Here is a 19,761-nt window from a genome sequence, read left to right as displayed (position 1 = left end):
GAATTCATGTAAATTTGTAAAGTTGTGCATAGTCACTTTATGTATTTAAAAAGGTCCAAACTATTTCAAAATGCAGTAAACAAATAAAGCATATATTACAACATAACAAATGGGACTGCAGTTACACAACCAACAGCATCAACATTTTGGATGCACTACCTCATTTTTTTCTGATGACAAAACTGTTTCTACCAGGACTCTTAGCAAATGTCCTACTTCATTGATTAAATAATTATGACCTTGTTTAAATAAAGTGAACATATAAGAAGTTATATGACTGAACCCTTCAGGCTCACAATATGAGATGTGGTGCCTGGCTTGAGATTATTAAGTAATTATTCTTTAATTGAGTGTCTTTGTGACTTTAAACTGCAAGACAATTACCTTCCAGATCTCGAACAGCAAATGAATTCAGGAAGGGATGAAACTGAAAAAATATTCCACAGTCTGAATTGTGCAAGCACTTTATACTATGTGATTTGGATTCCAATGCATTTTTCTAAGGTAAAAGGAGAATTTTCAGGTCTGCAGAGATAAGAGATACACATTGTGCTTTCTATTTCCAGACGTTCTGACAGCTTTAATTGTTTTACAAAATAAGAAAAGAGACAATTAAAAATCAAACTGCCCAGATGTTTATACAATTCTAATGTATCTTTGGTAGAATCATGAGTTGCAGTCCTTTTCAAAACTGACCAAAAGTTAAAGCATGTGTAGTCACACTTATGTTATTTTACCTCTCTAAACATATGTCCAGACCTGTCACTCAACGCCCATAAATTGTGTGTTCACCTGGCCTCCAAACTCACCAGATACCAATCTGATGGGATCTGACTGCATCTGTGGAGAGCACGTCCAATCCACAAGAAGCCCATCATGCGACCCACAACGCTCAAAAGATCTGAGGCCAACGGCTCAGTCTCCAACACTTCAGGACCCCCTCACATGTTCTTTGTTAATCTACTGTAAATTTAGGCCTGACACTTCTTTATTTGTCCTCCCCTTTACCAGATTTCTCTGATTTTTTTAAGGACACACTGCACACCATGTGGAGATAAACCAAGTTTTCAACTGATAGCTCTCTGAGAATCACCCCATTGGTTAAAAAATAATGAAAAACTGTGCTATCTTTGGGATTTTTCATGGATGCAGCAAAAGATATCTAAACAAATAAATGTATCTTTGTGACAGGTACCAAAAGATACAATTTAGAATTGGTTCTTTGCTAACTTATCTGTGGTGTGTAGACACAACAGTGATTCATCACTTGAGTTTGTTGCCTTTTTTATGTTTGAATGATTCATAGGCCAGTGTTAAGTTCCTTAAAACAAAGAAAAAAATGGAAAAAAGCAGGATCATTTCCAACCCTAAAAGATAGGAAATTAGATCACAATTTTAGAAAAAAGCAGACAATGTTAAAAAGAAAAACTTTGAAAGATCTTCAGAAAACCTGTAAAACTATATTGCTCAAGACCACTTTAAAAGTTTGGCCCCTTTTGAAGCAAAACATGAAGAAATCAGGGGTGGATCAAGGCTTTTGCACAAGACTATTCATACTTTTATTTAAGTATCTTTTGTCTTCTTTACCAAAGTATTTTTACTGTGGAATTTTAGATATTTTACTTGCATAAAGTACCCACATTATTTCTCATCCTCTGTTAGATTCAGATCCATTCATTGTTTTATGAGTAGTGGCTAAATATGATAATAATACTAATAATAATTTAAAAAAAGAAATTGATCGCTACCGGAAGTTGTACAACTGGTCTTTTACTTTGAAAGCAGCTAATAAAACAGCACTGTAGACGTTGAACCTCATTTAGGAACTACTCACGCGTCATCTGTCACTTTCTCGGGACTCCGGCTTCTTCCCAACCAAGCCGTTTGACCGTGTGCTGTTGGTCTATCCTGTTTGTTTTTTTTTTTCTCTTCCAGCGTGCCGTTATGTCACCACCTTCATCTCTATTTCCCTAAGAAAATAACCTGAAGAATAGAAATGGACTTGTGCGTCAATACTCAGCAAACAGGTTTGCAACTTTTGCGATTGTGTAACAAATAAATGTGTGAGAATCAGATTTCCTGGAAGTTAATGTTTACAGACAATGAATAGCGGACGGGTGCTGAATTTATGATAAAACGGGTTCAAATCTTACGGGTTATTTACAGTGAAAAGCGTTAAGTCTAATCTCTGTTTCTGTTCCCCTTTTCTCTCAGAAAGCAGCACTTCAGCTGAACCAACAGACCGTCCACCCAGGATGACAAAACGACAGACTCTCACGTTAATATCAATGGCATCCGTCAACTTCAGTTCAATGATGTGCTACTCAATATTGGGCCCATTTTTCCCCAATGAGGTAAGTTAAAGAAAGCACCATGGGCCATAAATCACATATCAAAACAATGTATTTTGCTCAGGAGATTTGTCATTTTTCTTTAGTAAAATAGCTACTGACATAGGTGCTGTAACACTGGCCCGCTGGAATGCTTATTAGTAGGGGTAAAATGAGCCATTTCTCATATTTAGGATCACTACATCAAGGCAATCATAGTTTTGTCGCAAACTAATAGATCTGCAAATATTTCAGGATGTTTGTGCATACCTTCAAACAAACAGAATGAGTGCAAACACAACTGTTTCGATAATATAGCCTGTCCAAAAAAAAGGTGTATAGACTAGAATAGACTAAAAAAATACTTTATTCATAGCCTGTCTCTTTCGAAGGTACATTCTCTTTTTTGTCAATGCACCTCTTCAGTGTCATTCTGTCTATATTGGCATCTATTGCTGCTGCTCTAATAGACTTCCCTTCTCCAACTTCACTGGTGGCTCTTTTAAGAACATCAGTGGTGGTTAACCTGCTTGTTTTGCGCTTATATACTCGAGGCATGATGTCCACTCTGTAATCATACAAATGCAGAATCTTGATTCAATAATGAAGACATATAGGCTACAGCCAAAATACACTTATTAAGTGTATGGTTCAACTTACCCCAGAGCTACCATTTTGACTTTATTCGTCCCTACTGCTGGTGCATGGTGCACTTTTATGCTAGGTTCATGACCTCATGTTGTAGCTCATAGATACCACAATTGATGTATAAAACAAAATTTAAAATGATCTATTTTGGTCTAAACACAATTCTTGTGAAACGTATGATAGACTAAATTCACTTTCAAGAGGGAAAAAGTTTTTTTTTTAGAAATACATGTCAAACCACTTTACCCATGTGGTTCTTACCTTCACAGATTCAATGAAATGATGCCTTCCTCCTAAATATTTGGTCACATGATCAATGTTTTTTTACTGTTTCCTATTAAACTTACCCTTTGGCTCAACTTACCCCAGTCTCCCTTAATGGTTCGTGCGAATGTAATGATGTAGTGACTAGTGACAGACAGTTTTTAAGTGCTCAAAATTTGGATTTGCAGGTTGAGAAAAAGGATTTTCCCTGTGTGTATCCTTTCCATCAACATCCTGAGATAGAACAGCTGTGTTTTGAGTCACACTTCCAGCAATGTGTTGGTTTTAGGTATTTCATCATGTGACAATTCCACGCACACTCTCTTGTCTACTCCACTGAAAAGTAAACAAATGGAGAATCTCCTGCGTGTGTGCATCCCCGCTCCTCTTCGACTGCCTGTCACAGTCACCAACTTCCAACACTCACACACACTTCCATTGAAATTAAAAGGCAAACAAAAAAAAATCATGTTTCAGTCACGATGAAGAATTCACTGTAGCTCGGATGTGTTGTGCAACCCTTTGATGAGCGTTCGTGCGTTGTCTTCAGAAACATAGTCGTGGTGTCATCTAACTGCAGTGAATGAGTAATCGTGTGCTAATATCGGAAAGCTTCCCCTGAGGCCAGGGGAGGACCGGTATCACCCGCTCCATTCAGGACGAAGGTCTTTTGTAACGTACGGAGGAGGCAAAGTAGAGTAACAAGCACTACAAGCTATTCATCAGTCGTTCAGGGCTTTAAGTCATGGCAGCAGATATGTTATAACCGCACTGATTTTTGTTCAGTTTATATTTCAACATAACTACCTTTCTTTTCATTCATTCATTTTACAAGATGTGTCCCTAATTGTTGTGATATTCCCACACAGGCAATAAAGAAAGGAGCCAATCAAACTGTCATTGGTCTTATATTTGGATGCTATGCTGTCTGCAATTTAATTGGCTCTTTGCTAATGGGAAAATATGTAAGTATAGGTCATTATTTCACCAGTGAATGTTGTGCGTAGTGGGATTTGCTGCTCAAGTCTAACCGACTCTCCTTCGTTTTGCATCAGATTGTACAAATTGGTGCAAAGTTCATGCTAATCGCAGGACTATTTGTGTCGTCAGGCTGCACCATTATGTTTGGGTAAGTGAGGGGCTTGTGTGATGTATCAGTAATAAACACGCCAACAGACCCACAGCACGTACACTGAAATGCTCACAAGAGTTGATGTATCGGATGTATGTTACCATTTAAAGTTAGAGCTTCTGTAAAGTTTCAATGGTCGAGGAAAAAATGGGGAGCCATGCTTTTGTCATGGCTGAACTGTTTTTAGATTAATGTAACAATATATTTCTAGCCATTCCCACATACTTGGTCCTTCATTTATAAGTTAACTTATAATAATAATAATAATTTATTAGTTTAAATGATAAGTTAACTTGTAAATTTATAAGTTAACTTATAAATGAAAGTGTATGTGCAACGTTGGTTGAAAGAAATGAGGAGAGAGACACTTTCAGGAAAGGGAGCTTGTTGATTATTAAGAGAAAGGCTGATGCTCTTAAGGTTTTAATGTGAGAATGTAAGGATTTCCAAGCTCTTCTGATGTATCCTTTGTGTTTCTCATAACCAATATGTTTAATCACCCGTTTCTGCAACCTCCTTTGATTTCCGTTCCACAAAAGCTAACTCTTCTTTTTGGTGTCTTTTCAGATTACTTGATCGGGCTCCTGACGGAACCATCTTCATTACGCTGTGTTTTATAGTGAGGTCTGTCGACGCTCTGGGCTTTGCTGCCGCCATGACCTCAACCTTTGCCATGACAGCAAAAATATTCCCAAACAATGTGGCAACTGTTTTGGTGAGAGTAGACAACCCTTGTCTGACTGGCATGCTGTTTACACACTAGAATCACGAGAAAAACAGAAAAAGCACTATAGTTTGAGTTGTTATGTATCTCCCAGTCCCAAGGAAAATAATCTGCTCTAACAGTATACTCTTCCCTATGTTATGCAGGGAAGTTTGGAAATTTTCACAGGACTCGGGCTTATACTGGGGCCACCAGTGGGAGGATGGTTCTACCACTCCTTTGGATATGAAGTCCCTTTTATGCTTCTTGGAACTTTGCTGTTGATCATGGTTCCTTTCAACTATTTTGTTTTGCCATCCATTGGTAGGAGTTTGCTCCTTACGAGTCATCACTTGTTCTTTTGTAGTTACTTTGTTGTCGTTTGTCAAATGCTAACTACGAGCTGTGTTTTTGCGCTTCCCTCCACCAAGAGGCCTATCCGTCAAAGTATTCATTCTTTGGACTTCTCAGCCACGCGAAAATAGTCCTGATCTGCATCGTCATATTCACGCTTAGTTCTGGTCTGGGCTTCTTTGACGCCACATTGTCGCTGTTTGCAATGAAGACGGTAAAGTCCTAATCTATGGTAAAGTCCATTTATTTTCAGTGCGCTGTTTTGTGCATCATGGGAATGACTTTTCCCTTCTGCATTCCACGTAGTTCGATCTCTCCTCTGGCTACGTGGGACTCATCATGCTCGGTCTGTCCGTACCATATTGCCTGGCATCACCACTGTTGGGTTACTTTACAGATAAATATCCTGTGAGTATTTAAAGCAGCCAAAAGGACCAGATATGGACAATTACTGTGCTGCTTTAACTTGAATCCAATCTTTGTGCTCTACAGGACTCTAGGATGGGATTCATAGTGGCAGGAGGTGTCCTCACGGCTTTTGGGTTCTGTCTGCTAGGCCCCGCCCCTTTCCTTTTCATTCCCAGGTGAGTGTATCCTTCAGGTAGAAAAGAATAAGATCTTCTACCTCAGAAATATTGAAATTTTCTGATATACACTTATTCGCATTGTTACCAAGCGTCACAGCAGAGGAGGGATGCAGCGATCCAGATGACCTGAAATTACACCCAGTGATTTTTTTTCAAGTGAATGAGTTTTGCAACCTGACTTTAAACACCAACTTGGTGTGGTTGGGAATCTATTGAATGAATTGGAAGATGTATCAGAAAAATAACAAAACACAGCAAACAATTGGCTTTTTTGAAACTGTAAAACACTGCCGCATCAATCGAATGTTCACTAGAAATCCAGCAAATTCAACAAAGTTTCAGCTAAGTTTGACTTTAAGGATTTAGGTTCGGTCCTCATTGGTTTATAAAATGTGTTGTAAAATGCGTGCTTTAAGGAAGGTCCCTAGTTGTAGTTTCTTTAGCGTTCCCTAATTTAACTGCATTTGAATTTGAATTAATTTAACTGAGAGTAGCCGGCTGTTTTTCAGAGAAATTACTGGCTGAAGTCACTGGCTAGTTTTCATGACCCCTACTCAAGCGGTGGCTGAATTTTCACAAATTAAAAAACGCACATGATTTGGAACTGTAAATCTGTTTCCCTCGCTGTGGCCCACTGTAAATTTTTCCAGCCCTAAAAGATAGGAAATCAGATCACAATTTTAGAAATATAACCATTATCCTTCAATGCAGCAAAAGCTAGTTGTGAGCCAAAAAAAGCTGAACTCTTGTTGACCTCAATGTAACATTGACACAATATGATATGCTAATGTTTTTTATATATTTTTTTAAATTTTATTTTAGACAACTGAGGGGGATATTAGGTCATAATTCTAATACTAACAGGATCTTAACATGTTGAATATTCATTTCTTTTCTTGCATGTCATGTCATACTTCCACAGTCAATTTACTAAATTAAGTCCTGAAGGTCAACTGAATTAATCCACAATTTGTCTCTCCCTCATGGTGGTTTTTGCATGTGAAGTCAGCTGTGGTTGTTGATCATCATGCTCGGTCTAATTGGGTTTTCTCTGGGCATGACCGCCATCCCTACATTCCCAGAGATCATCACATGTGCCTAGTGAGTGCTCTCACATGTTGTTTAACATTGATGACTTAAAGCTTTTAATAAAGATTGCAAATTGAAACAAATACAAATAACCTTTAGTCTTTCTTATCTGCAGTGAACAAGGATATGAAGAGGGGCTGAGCACACTCGGGATGGTCTCTGGCTTGTTTGGTGCATTTTGGTCCATGGGGTGAGTGCAAAAAGCCATTTATCTGCTGGCCTTTGAACGTTACCATTTTGATCCGGCTTTTAAATGAGGACATTTGGTTTTAGGATGTTTTACGGGCCAACTGTCGGTGGTCTCATCACACAGCAGCTGAACTTTGAGTGGGCGGCCACAGTCCAGGGAGGCATTGCGTTTTTGGCTGTAAGTATCAGTGATTACAGTGATTGCCTGGAAAAACTAAGAGTAAAGGAAGATTTGTGTGCATTGATTGTTGTGCTTGAAACAATTTTGTCATGGCATATTTTAAGCCTATAAAAAAAGAGGTTTTTCCTCATGGGTAAAAAAAAAAAAAGTGTCATTTCAGGGAATGAGCCCTGAAAGATTTAGTTTACTGTGTGGTTTTTGTTGCTTAGAATTGAGATAAAATATATAAACCTTAATGGCATTTTTGTTCCACAGGCCTTTCTCCTCGGGGTATGCTCTCTCTGTCAACGAAGAAAACAAAGGTAATCATTCATTTTAGATAAATGATCCGGAATTAAAATGATAACATTTGTCATGTAATTATGTGACTCATTTACTGTATATACTGTACACTCTGTGCTGGAAGTAACGCTTACTTTTGGTTTGAATTTAAGGGGGCAAGAAGATCGTCAACAAGCAGATGAAAGCACTCCTCTCCTGAACGGATCGGGGCCTCAGCTGCACGCGGAAGAGGGAATGTAGCGTTTTTTACTTGACCCAGTGGAAACACTGTTTGCTCGTTTTCATGAAATGTATTAAAAAAAAAAAAAGCACTTTTATTTGGTGCTGCTTAGCAGCATGAAGATCAAAAAAAGTACATTGGAGTACTTTGAGGTGTTGTGCAGTTTAAATTGCAGTCAAACAGTGGACGTTTGAGTACACATACAGCCAAAATGGGCCTTTTGTTCTGGGGCCCCGTCTGTATTTTAATGGTCTTAGTTCTCTACAGCACATGACTTGGATTTCATGCCGAAGTGATCCTGTCGCGACACTAACACATTCCTGGAAATATAAAAGAGGGAAACCACGTTTTATCTTTGAAAAGAGACATTGTACAGGTCATACCTGTAATGAACTCCATATATAGTATATAAAGGATCACGGCAGTCACAGTGGTGATGTTATGTATGTTGTGCCTTCCTTTCTGACTTTACAGATTTTAATTCAACTTTAAAATTGTGAAAAATAAATAAATAATAAAAGACACTGCCAGGCCTCTTTATTTACTATGCCCTATTGTACACCGAATAAAAGTGGCAAAATGAGCCGATGTCACCTGTTGCACAGCTTCCTTAGTAGTATTAGCACTATATTTTACATGAGCCTGATTTTTAAATTAACTTCCACGCATGTCGCACCGAAAAGCAAGATGTTTGCAGACACCCAAGTTTTAGGACAAGCAAATCCCAGGCAGATGATGAAAGATATCACTTCACCGCTCCATATAAAAGCTGCCTATTTGCAAAAGCCTAATAAGAGAATGAATATGAATATTTCGTACTTTTAATGCTGTCAAATTTCCTTTACACATTTTCACAAAAGTAGAGCTAAAACATTACAGATCAACCATGTGCCATGATTTATAGAAATAAATCATTTACAACATACGTGATTAGTGTTTTAAAACGTTTGTAACGTACGTATTAGTTGAGAAATATGTGTCAGTAAAATATAGAATATACATATTTATGATCAACACAAAAGCGCAAAACGGTATTTGGCTGTGAGTTCATGTCTCGGGCTCAAAGGCACCGTTAGAATGTCCCGTCGGCCTCTTTGGGAGAGGTCTATCTGTCGATCTGCCTCTCCTCCTGCTTCTGGTCGATCCTGAAGTATCTGCATCTGAAAATATGGCTTGTGACGAGGCTGCGGGGACCCCGGGCTTTTTCACCTTCTTTTTCCTTCTAGTTCTGCGGGAAGGGGGTAAAAAAAAAAACACATTTCCCAATAAGCATCTAATAATCATGCGTCTTCGTAGAAGTAGCTAAACTTGAAGCCCGGCACAGTGTTCAGCAACCATTCCCCAGAAGTCAGGAGGATTCGAGTAAAGCGAGCCTCTTACTTGGTGTTGGTCAGCTCGGGTTCAGTGTCCGAAAGAGTGGGCTCAGAGAGAAACCTAAGCTCCCCGGAAGAACTAACCACAGCAGAGACCTTGAAAATGTGAGCACGAAGAAAAAGAAAATGACAACCCGGGGGACAGGAAAAGACACTACAACATACAGATACCACAAGACCCCCCCTTCGTGCACGTTTGCAAGCATGTGTTAAAGTGAGACTGCAGGCTCGTCACACTGAGCGTACAAGAAGAAAAAGGGACTTCTTTAACCACTTCTTAAACATCCAGCTTGCAAAGATAGGGTGAACAGTCAGAAGGTATCAATCTTCTGCATTTTTTTTTTTAAATCCCTTCAGTTTCTACGGTGAACTTCTCTGTTTGAGACTGCTGTGAGGATGTCGGCTGGTGGTCAAAATGTTACATCTACAGTAGCTACGAGCTAGTGTTTCTCTAAGAAGCCGAAGCCGAGGCACCACTGGCTGAAGAGGAAAAGCTAGAAAGGTCTACTCCAGTTATAGCAACACCCCTTCTCACCTTTTAACCCTTAAACATTAACAATGAAAAAGTGATCTGAATCCAGGGCAGAGATCTTATTCTGCCTCCTTACCCTGGTGGGAGTTGATCTCTCAACCGTCCCCTCAGACAAAGCTGTGTGTGCGTCCGTGGACTCTTCACTGAAATCTCCTACAACAATAACAACAGCAGATTCAGAGAGTTTACGTGCATTAAACAAAAATCATACATACACCACGAGAGCACAAAAAAAAAAAAAAAAAAAATCAACTTACTCTGATCTATTACATAAGAAGCAAGAAAATATCCCTGCAACCCATTGTCCAGACGCCCAAACCACCAAGTGTCATTGTCTTTGTACAGTACTTGGATGACATCGCCGCGGCGAATGGTCAGTTCATCGGACCGATTCGCTCTGTAGTCATAGAGGGAAACGACCTAGGAAAGGAGCACACAAAGGTGGGAGACACGAGGAGACATGGAACAGGAACATCCTGTCTCAGAGTGATGCAGAAAAACTAGTCCATGCATTTGTTACTTCAAGATTGGACTACTGTAATTCTTTATTATTGGGCTGTCCCACATATTCTCTGAAAAGCATTCAGCTGATCCAAAATGCTGCAGCCAGAGTTCTGATGAGAACTAACAAGAGAGATCATATTTCTCCAGTTTTAGTTTCTCTTCATTGGCTCTCTGTTAAATTCAGAACAGAATTTAAGATTCTTCTCCTAACATATAAAGCTCTTAATGACCGAGCTCCATAATATCTTAAAGATCTCATTATGTTCCCAAACTGCAGGTTTAATTGTGGTTCCCAGAGTTTCCAAAAGTAGAATGGGAGGCAGAGCCTTCAGTTATCAGGCCCCTCTCTGTGGAATAAGCTGCCAGTAAATGTCCGGGAAGCACCCTTTCCACTTTTAAGACCAGGCTTAAAACTTTCCTTTTTGATAAAGCTTATAGTTAGGGATGGCTCAGGTGATCCTGAAACATCCCATAGTTAAGCTGCTATAGGCCTAGACTGCTGGAGGACCTCATCTGTCACACCTTTCCTCACTTTATTCTCTTTTTCCCCCGTTTAATTTCTCAAATGATATTGTGTACATGTGACATTATTGTGGTCATTAACTCGTGTTTCCCTGTTTCAACAGATATCCTTTGAATGGTGTTATGGTGCTTGTTGTCCCCCCCTTTCTGTCTTCTCAAACCCCAGCTGTTTGAGGCGCATGGCCACCCTTCCTGAGTCTGGTTCTGCCAGAGGTTTCTTCCTATTAAAAGGAGTCGTTCCTCTCCACAGTCGCCTCAGGCACGCTCAGGACGGGAGATTGGACTGAAGACAAGTTTTGGTGCAATCTGTTGGTTTCCTTAGCTAGGAAGTTGTTTTTGAATTGGCTCTATATGAATGAATTGGATTATTTTGAAAATAATTATGATTACAATTAATTGAATGCCAATTGGCTTGAATTGGACTATATTATTTAAGTGCCTTGAGATGACATTTGTTGTATTTGGCGCTATATAAATAAACTGAATTGAATTGAATTTAATTGAATGGAGGGCTGTGACTGAGGAAAATGATACAGTGGCTACTTACTACTTGTTGAACAGGGGCGGAATCTGTTTCCACCTGAATGCCCAAAGAGAAGAATAGTGAGGAATAGTCTGAAGCAGAGAAGAAATACCTTAACCTCGTAGCGGCAGTTTTAAATGACATGTGCTATTTTGGCAGACTGCAGCTGGCTCAACAGTGAGGGTGCCTTGTCGTTTGCAAATAAAAGAAAAAAAGTCAAGCATCACAAAGCCTTACCGTCTGTAGCCTTAAGGATGACGCTCCTTTTAGACGTTGGCCAACTGGACTGAACCCGCCTGAAATTACAAGAAAGGAACAACAACAAAGGGCATTGTAAATTCAATTTACTTTGCCCTTCAATGACTTGCATTTACAGAAATCACTCACGGACCCTGGTGAAAATAACAAGCTTCCCTTCTGTGTCTCTGTACATTGTGTACATGCTTTATTTAACAATAAACCACAAAACTGGAGGCAGTTCCTCTGTTTTATCTCATGTGGTTCATTGAGCAACTTTAATCCTTTGAATCAGTTGACCACACAGCGCCCGTAAGGCCATTCATTGGCCACAATCAAACAGCTATGTGATTAACTGATCAAGCCACTCACGGTTTAGCGTGTTTAGAGCTGCTTGGGGTATAAGCTGTTCTGCCAAAGAACCAGAGAGATGCAGTTTGGAGTGTGGCGACAGTAGAGATGGAGCTGGCAGTGAGGCATTTAATCCCGTCTGGGGAAAGAAAGAGTTGTATAACAAAGTAAGTCATTCCAAAACGGCACTTATTATAACATTTTTTTAAATTAGACGTTTGAAAGCTTTACAGTGACATAGCTTATGCTACATGCTGCCTACGTAACAGTGTCTTATGCAATAATATCAAAGAAAAGTAGTTCTGCGCATATTCTTAACAGTATTTTTCAGAGTTGACCAGTGTTGATGACTAACCCCGCACTCGGGGGTGTATATTGTGCTTTTTCTGGGAAGAGGGAGAACCTTCTGGCTTCAGTTTTTACTGAAAACAAGGAATTACCCGGTGGCCAGCAGAACTGGGATGGCGTAAATTTTATGCGGATCATCAAAAAGAAGTATTTAGTCATTTTAGATACCAATGAAGTGTTTTTTTTTGGGGTTTTTTTGTCGTAGCATATCCACAAGAATAATCACGAACAACATGACTCATTCACAGTCCAGTCGAGCCACCGGTACTCCATGTCAGTGTAGTGCTGATACAAAACTCACTGTGCCAGCATCTGATGTAAGGTTCCTTCCTGTTTGACTGGTGCCCATTTTGTCTGCAAAAAGAGAATCAGACGTGAAATTCCCACAAACAGAAGAGAACCCAAATGTAACCCTTCAAGTAACTCTGGGTAAATAAAGCCGCTCTCACTGCCCACATACCTCGGTCATAAATGAATCCAGAAGCTGAAGACTTTCGATGTGGTTCCTTAAAAATGGTGTGAAAACACCTGTATTTAGGTATTCTTTTGGAATTAAAAGCACATCTAAAAACCGTACTTATTTCACACATGATTTCTAACTTAAGAGAAAATGAGCATTTACAAGAACTGAATCCAAGTGCTCCTTAACAGACTGCATCTTTAATGCAAGTCTCGCCGTGTGGGCAAACTGATCCAAGGCCGAAGAAGAAGCATCCTGCAGGGCCGCGGGGTCCGGTGTGTTTCTGACTGTTCTGGTGTCTGTAGAGGCTGATCTGCTCGCTGCTTTAGTGCTGTGCATCTCCAACTGGGACACTGCACAGGACAGGAAGACGCGGTTAGCACGGTGACACCGTTAACCGTTTCAAATGTTTTTTTAGTCAAGGTCAGAACAAACCTTTGCGATCATACAGGTACACGTGCACAGGCTGGCTTTGACCGAAGGCGCAAAAAGCTACCATGTTCTCGTGAGGGTGGAAAGAGACACCGTGGAGAGCAGTGGGGTAACAAAGCTCAGAGTACACTGCAACTTGGTCACCTGGGAAAACAGATCGATCAGCTCGGCCCACCATGCATAAAACTGTCAAGTTCCAAACCTACTGGTTTTGTTATTACTGGGGGGGAAAAGATCCTCACCCGTGTCTGCATTCCAGACATATGCCATCCCATCCTCACTGCCAGAAAAAACAAAATTCCCACACGGTGTGAAAGTGCTAAAGATCCTCTCCCTGTAGTTTGTGGCTCCATTGTATTTCTTTGCAGACAGACTGAAAATAGGAAATTTGAACACCAAAGCGTAAGAAATGTAACATGACATAAAACCTAATTACACTTTCAATACAAAATGTCCCTATTGTCTCTTAAAAACATTTGTCTTCACTTTATCATATACACATCCCCTGTCATTTCAGGTGGTATTCTTTGCTTACATCCTCAGATCCATCATCCTCAGGACACTGTCTTTGGCGTGTATGAGCAGGCACCGCCCATTTGGATGTAGCTGCAGCATGTTAATAGGGACACCCCTGAGGTCACTCTCGTCAATTTTCTGCCAAGGGCCAAACGGAGAATTTTTGGATTATAGTAGAATATTCTTTGTTTCCCTGCAAACATTTCATCAGTGCACAATTTGATGAATTCATATCAAAAATAAAAAATAAAAATCCCGCACCCTCTCGGTACACCAGTGATGACACGGCTGCTGTCGCTGCCTGCCATCATGTACTGAAGTTTTCCACACAATGATGAGGCCCGTGTTGTCAGCGGAGAACATTCTGGTTCCTGTTTACGACAAAAAACAAGTCAAAAATCATTCTGCATTCATTCATTTCCCCTGAAGAGGTTTGTGTCTGTGGACCTTGCTCAAACACCTATCGTGGGGTGCACAGTGAGGCTTTTGCAAGTATGAGAGGACACCACGTTAAAAATACAAAAACTGTACCTTCAGAGTCAAAACAAACTGTGTTGATGAAGCTGCTGTGACCCTCAAACTCTTGCAGCAGCTGGCCGTTCACATCGCCCACGTCAAGTCTCCACACTCGTATCATACAGTCGTAGCTCCCCGTCACCACCAGGTTCTGGGCGCTGGGATGGTACTGACCGCAGTACACAAAGGAGGCATGAGTGAGCACCTTCTGGGCTGTTCCCTGAAGCCTCTCTACATTCCACTCTCTAAAGGAGGGGAGTGAGAGGGAGAGCAAAAACGTGTTGTGTCACTAGTGCCAGAAAGGCACTGTGAGTCTCGTATAATAAGAGAGGCGCTTACGCCCTCTACTGTAGAACAAAAAAAAACAATCTTCCAAACAAGAACTTACCTTACAGTTCCATCTGAGGAGGCAGACAGCAAGCTCCGATCATCTCTAGACCAGCAGAGATCATACACTATTTTCAGATGACCGCTGAAGGCAGCCAACACCTTGCCAGAGGGAATCTCGTACACTGAAACAATAACGAAATTGGTTATTTCTCTAACAATGCTGGCAAACCAAACTTGGAAAACCTGAATGTCCTCACTGAGCTGTTGTTGAGGATTCTGATGTATAATGAGCTGGGTAATTGGCTTAAGAATGTTTTTTTGCTGCGGAGTAAAAGCAGGAGTCAGGAGTTTTGCACAGAATGAGGCGTCGCTTACCAACAACAGGGAAAGCATCTCTGTCGGCACAAGCAGCGGCCAGTATGGTTCCAGCATGAGAAAACAGCACTGTTAAACAGCCCATCTGACCACCACGGAACGCCAAAATGTGCTTGTTAGGTATCCGACAGACCTGCAGCACAGAAGGTGTCGGAACATGTACTTTTTGCCCTCTTTTGCATAGTAGCCAGGAGGTTACAAGAAGGTGAGACGATCGGCAAAGTATTTGAAAATAAATTTATCTTACAATCCACACTGTGTATTCTGCACCCCTGCATTGCACTACAAAGTATCCTATGGAGTATGCAGGCTTTAAAAAAATTCAACAGAATGATTTTTAAACTTGCCTAGCAAGCCAGACCCGTACAGCAAAAAGTAGCCCCGGAGCAAATTCCATTTGCGGCCGCTAGGGGCGTCTAAATTTCTAGGCTAGGTCGGAGCAGTTTGTTACACACATAAAAAAAAAAAAACTCGGAACAATGGTTGGCATCTACCAACCTGACCAGGTAGTCGGTTCCATCTCAGGACGGGCTGCTTAATGTCAGCAGGTTGTGTCAGGCTTCTTTTGGTGACTTCGTTCTGCAGCTCGCTGTAGGAGGTGCTGCCTCTCTCCTCCTGTAACGCCATCATAGACCGGATACTTGGGTCCACCTACATTTAAATATGTACAGAGAAGCAGAAATGCAATGAGAGATAAACAAGAGAATTACATTTTCAGTAGCTATAAAGTTGCAACAAACTTACATGCTCAGGGACTTTAATCCCTTTCACTGTGACGTAAAGGGTGGACGCATATTTGGTTCTTGGGTACTTTCTCAACCACTCGACCGCCTCTATTGTTTTGGGTTGTCTCTTTGCCCTAGGCGGAGGGCAGAAGAGCTGGAGACGGAGTTTATTCTCAATATTCAGAACACCGTTTGTACCAACAAGCTAAAAGATGGAGGAAAAACATGAATTAAGTATTAACGACGGGAAATAAAACAAATGCAGACTGGTACTCTCTTTCAAAGTGACAAGACAGAATACATTACCTTGAGAAATGCCCACGCAATCTTCCTAAACCCTCGTTCGTGCTGGTCAGCGTCGATGTTGGATCTCGCTTCTTCCATACTCACAAAATCCAGGATCTGTAGAAAAAGTTTAAACAGAAGCATTTATTGGCAGCTCTGCTAAATCACAGTTCAACCCTTGTGGAACGAAACATCTCGTACTTCAAAGAAGAGTATGACTTTGGGACTTTGATCACTTTGTTGAACAAAGTGACCAAAGCGTTCGTTGAAGATGATCTGTTCCCGCCACTCTGGGATAATGGATTTATTCTTCTTGAAGTCAAAGGGCTGGGTCATGATGGGGAGAATGTGGTCAACGTTCTCTCCTTCATAAAACGAAGAGACCTGTCGATGGCTTAAAAACAAGAAAAAGACAAACATTTGTACAGTTAAAACCGCAAAAGTCTTTAAAAAGAGGCATTATTTCAATTGCAGAGCGTGCCAAGCGTTCACTAAAAAAAGAAAGCATCCATCGCCCAAACATTTCAAGATACAAGCGACCAAAGAGAAACTGTGCCAGACGATAAACACACAACACAGTTTGACACTGAACTGAACTGCAGACACGTCGCGGGTCTGAGGGTATTCATTCTCACCTGTTCTCTTTCTTCACATACTGCCCCGTGTTTTCATCAACAACATGGATCTTCACCATAGGGTGTGAGATCATTAAGTGGGTCCTGAGGCGGTCTGTTCTGTGGATGAACACGCCCAACACGAGGCTGTCATCAAATGTCGGTTTCTGCGGTTCCTCCGGCGCTGTCTCACCTTCTTCTTTGACAACTCAAAATTGAATGATAAAACATCATCATCATTATCATTATGTACATTTTTCAAACTTTCAATCAAAGCTTTTTAAAATAACCCCAGAATAAAAAAAACAAATACCATGCTTTTTCTTCTTTTTCTTCTTTCCCTTAGATTCTGTTTCGTTCTCCACATCTGCATCTGGGACTCCATCTTCATCTTGATCCCTGGTGGAGAAAAAAGAAAAGAAACTGCTGCTAAAACTGGTCTGTCACATTTTTTTTCTTGATACAACAAAACAAAAAAATATCCATATAATAAAAACAGCTATACACACCCTACATCGGACTCTGTGATGACAGATTTCAGCTTTTTCTTTTTCTTCTTCCCCATATCATTGTTCAAGGTGATATTCTGTGAGACAATGCTCTCGTTTTCATGCTTGTCCCTTGTTTTCTTCAAAGTCCTTTCCTCTTCCTGTTCTATCTGTTGCTGGTATTCATGCAGCAGTTTATCCTCTGAATCCTCCACCTGGCTCTCTGCTGCAGCCTTTGTGTTTCCTTTGCTCTTCCCCCTCTTACTTTTCCGTTTTGGTTCCTTTCCACCACCAACATCGTCTTGATCCACAGCACTTTCAGCCTTGGAGACATCTGCACTGTCCTGGATGTAACTTGTGGAGTCCTCAGGCACAGTGAGGGAGGGAAGCTCCCTGTTACTCTTCCTCTTAGCTTTTGATGACTTAATCTCCTCTTGGTTTCCGCCGCTGTTGGTGTTGACCTTTTCTGCTATTTCCTTCTCTCTCCTTTTATTCTTGGTGTAGCGAGGGCTGCCCTGTTCGGGATCGTATGTGTTCTGCAAGATGCTCTCATCATCTTCCGTGTCCTTCTCAAGGTTGAGATTCCTCCTCAGATTGTGAAGCTAAAAAAAAGGGAAAGAGAGCATACTGTATGTGTTTCTCAATTAAATCTAAACCATTAGATATGGTTTGCATGGTTTAATCAGTAAATTTTGAAGAAAGGGAATGAAAGATTCTTATTCTTTTCCTGCTGGATACAGAATACCAGTTCAACAAGTATGATTGATTAATGGTTTTAAGACATTTCCTGCTAGTTTGATGTTTTCGCAACTACTACAAATAAAAAAACTTTCAGATATTGCATGTCTGATGTGACGATACCCACCACTGAATGTAGAACTGTAGAAGTAAAACACCTACCACAATAGTTTCTTTGGTCTCAGTGCTCTTCTTCTTCGACTTTTTCTTCTCTGATTCTGTATATTTCTTGAACACCTCGTTAAACCGTTCCCGGGTTTTGGCCCGCTCTTCACTCTCACCTGGAAAAAGTTAAATTATTTCCCATTTTGCTAAAGTGGTTTTGGGATGGCTAAATTGAGATCAACTGTTTGGTTTATTTTGGGGGGTTTTGTACTTTAATACATGTAGATACAAAACATGATCAACAAAACATCAAACATTTTCATATACCTAACAAATCAACAGTCTAAAAATGTATTTAACATGCTGTAGCGCCACAAACACAACTCTGAAATAATATCAATCTGCTGGAATGATACAGTATTTAAATACTACACACCTCACATCAGAGCATTACAACACAGTGGCATTGCAATTTTACTTAATCAAAACACATGCACAACCACTGTTTTGGTGAAAGATAGCAGGAAACCCACCTGCTGGCATTCTCAGGCACTATGATGGCTCTCATTCTGAAAATACAAAACAAGGACAATGTTTTAATTGCACAACTAACTCTGCACAGGGTGATGAAGACAAGAATCTAATTAGCTAATTTTGCCATTTCATTATCGTTAGGCAATGTGTGTTAAAACACTAGAACAAATCTGTATCACGGTTCATGTGCCATCAGCCCAGCTGAGAATGAAATAATGTATGTACGAGCAGCATTTTGGAGATGCTAACAGTTAGCTGCTTCAACAGCTAGTTTGCTAAGGGCTAATAGTAGCTAACTGGCTTTGGTAATTCACTACCCTGTATACATAATATTCCAGTTTCTCAGAAAATACTCTGAGCCTTCAAATCCACAAATGTATTCAAAAAAGAAGATGGTAGTGGGTAACTGCCATAATATACCCGGCAGTGCTCGTGCTGTCCTCCAACAATACCGACGACGCTTTCGATGGTTTCCAAGTCAACAAGGAATAACGTGAGGGCGGAGCTCGACGACCCTATTAGTGGCGTAGATAAACAAACAACAAATTCACCAATGGATTGAGAGAACACAAGAGACGTAAATACGCAATGTGCGTAACTACAACATAAGCGCTGCGTTTCAAAACGCTTGGAAAGTCGGATTTTCCAAACTCCATTTTAATTATCGTATAAATCCCAAACTCCTATAAAAATTAGGTTACCCCTTTCGAAGACGCGAACAGGCTAACAAACCTCTTGTTTAGCTGTAAAGTGTATTATTATGTTTGAACACGCCCAAAGCTTTCTATTCGTATTTATTTATTTATTCATTATTTGTTGTGAAATCATGGAGAGCTGTGCACACAATGCACGCATAGTGGTATATGGATTTAAATAAAAATGACTGCCAGGCAGATAGACCTCTTTGAACTCTCCACTTGTATGATAAGTGTTATTTAGTCTCAGTAATGCGTTTGCTTATGTTGGAGACTAGGGAGCATAGATTTCCCTCTCAATAACTCTCAGTAAGATTTTGAATTTAATCTATCTATCTATCTATCTATCTATCTATCTATCTATCTATCTATCTATCTATGATAGGTAACTATGCGCTCAATGATCTTACAAGCAAACTATTTTTACAAGTTTGAGTTGGTGTTCTTTTAATGTGCCCAAATTGATGAATAGCCAAAGATTAAGCACCAAACCACCTCTAAGAATAACGTTTAGACATGCAAGTGTAAATTAATGTTTTGTGGTAATAAAAATGTTTGCTTTTTAATAAACACTGAGTA

The 19,761-nt window shown here is 40.3% G+C and overlaps 2 protein-coding genes across 3 annotated transcripts; one reads left to right on the top strand and one right to left on the bottom strand.

Annotated features, from left to right (window-relative positions):
• Positions 1 to 8,503, top strand: slc18b1 (solute carrier family 18 member B1). The gene is made up of 14 exons (XM_075448707.1): positions 1 to 2,027; positions 2,215 to 2,354; positions 4,112 to 4,207; positions 4,298 to 4,371; positions 4,942 to 5,089; positions 5,245 to 5,401; positions 5,509 to 5,645; positions 5,738 to 5,839; positions 5,924 to 6,015; positions 7,024 to 7,119; positions 7,223 to 7,297; positions 7,381 to 7,474; positions 7,733 to 7,779; positions 7,912 to 8,503. Exons 1-14 carry the CDS (start codon positions 1,997 to 1,999, stop codon positions 7,997 to 7,999), a joined length of 1,377 nt encoding a protein of 458 aa, XP_075304822.1. The 5' UTR covers positions 1 to 1,996; the 3' UTR covers positions 8,000 to 8,503.
• On the bottom strand, positions 8,445 to 18,983 carry ahi1 (Abelson helper integration site 1). 2 transcript variants are annotated; one of them, XM_075448705.1, is made up of 27 exons: positions 18,908 to 18,983; positions 18,487 to 18,522; positions 18,011 to 18,129; positions 17,132 to 17,712; positions 16,936 to 17,021; positions 16,644 to 16,830; positions 16,210 to 16,402; positions 16,030 to 16,125; positions 15,743 to 15,928; positions 15,497 to 15,649; positions 14,999 to 15,131; positions 14,682 to 14,805; positions 14,309 to 14,538; positions 14,039 to 14,148; positions 13,797 to 13,915; positions 13,504 to 13,634; positions 13,265 to 13,405; positions 12,992 to 13,182; positions 12,830 to 12,875; positions 12,671 to 12,723; positions 12,043 to 12,160; positions 11,671 to 11,729; positions 11,458 to 11,490; positions 10,142 to 10,304; positions 9,961 to 10,037; positions 9,360 to 9,448; positions 8,445 to 9,207 (listed from the first exon to the last, which is right to left on the bottom strand). In XM_075448705.1, the coding sequence occupies exons 2-27, from the start codon at positions 18,494 to 18,496 to the stop codon at positions 9,027 to 9,029; spliced, it is 3,609 nt and encodes a 1,202-aa protein (XP_075304820.1). In that variant the 5' UTR covers positions 18,497 to 18,522; positions 18,908 to 18,983; the 3' UTR covers positions 8,445 to 9,026. The 2 variants fall into 2 exon arrangements, with proteins under 2 accessions (XP_075304820.1, XP_075304821.1); XM_075448706.1 differs by lacking the exon at positions 9,360 to 9,448 and having other exon boundaries at positions 9,115 to 9,207.
• Positions 18,984 to 19,761: the final 778 nt, after the last annotated feature.

The sequence above is a fragment of the Odontesthes bonariensis genome, chromosome 17 (assembly GCF_027942865.1).
Source record: "Odontesthes bonariensis isolate fOdoBon6 chromosome 17, fOdoBon6.hap1, whole genome shotgun sequence".
NCBI lineage: Eukaryota > Metazoa > Chordata > Actinopteri > Atheriniformes > Atherinopsidae > Odontesthes > Odontesthes bonariensis.
Note: the sequence above shows the minus strand (reverse complement) of the source record. Positions and strands in the feature narration are given on the sequence as shown.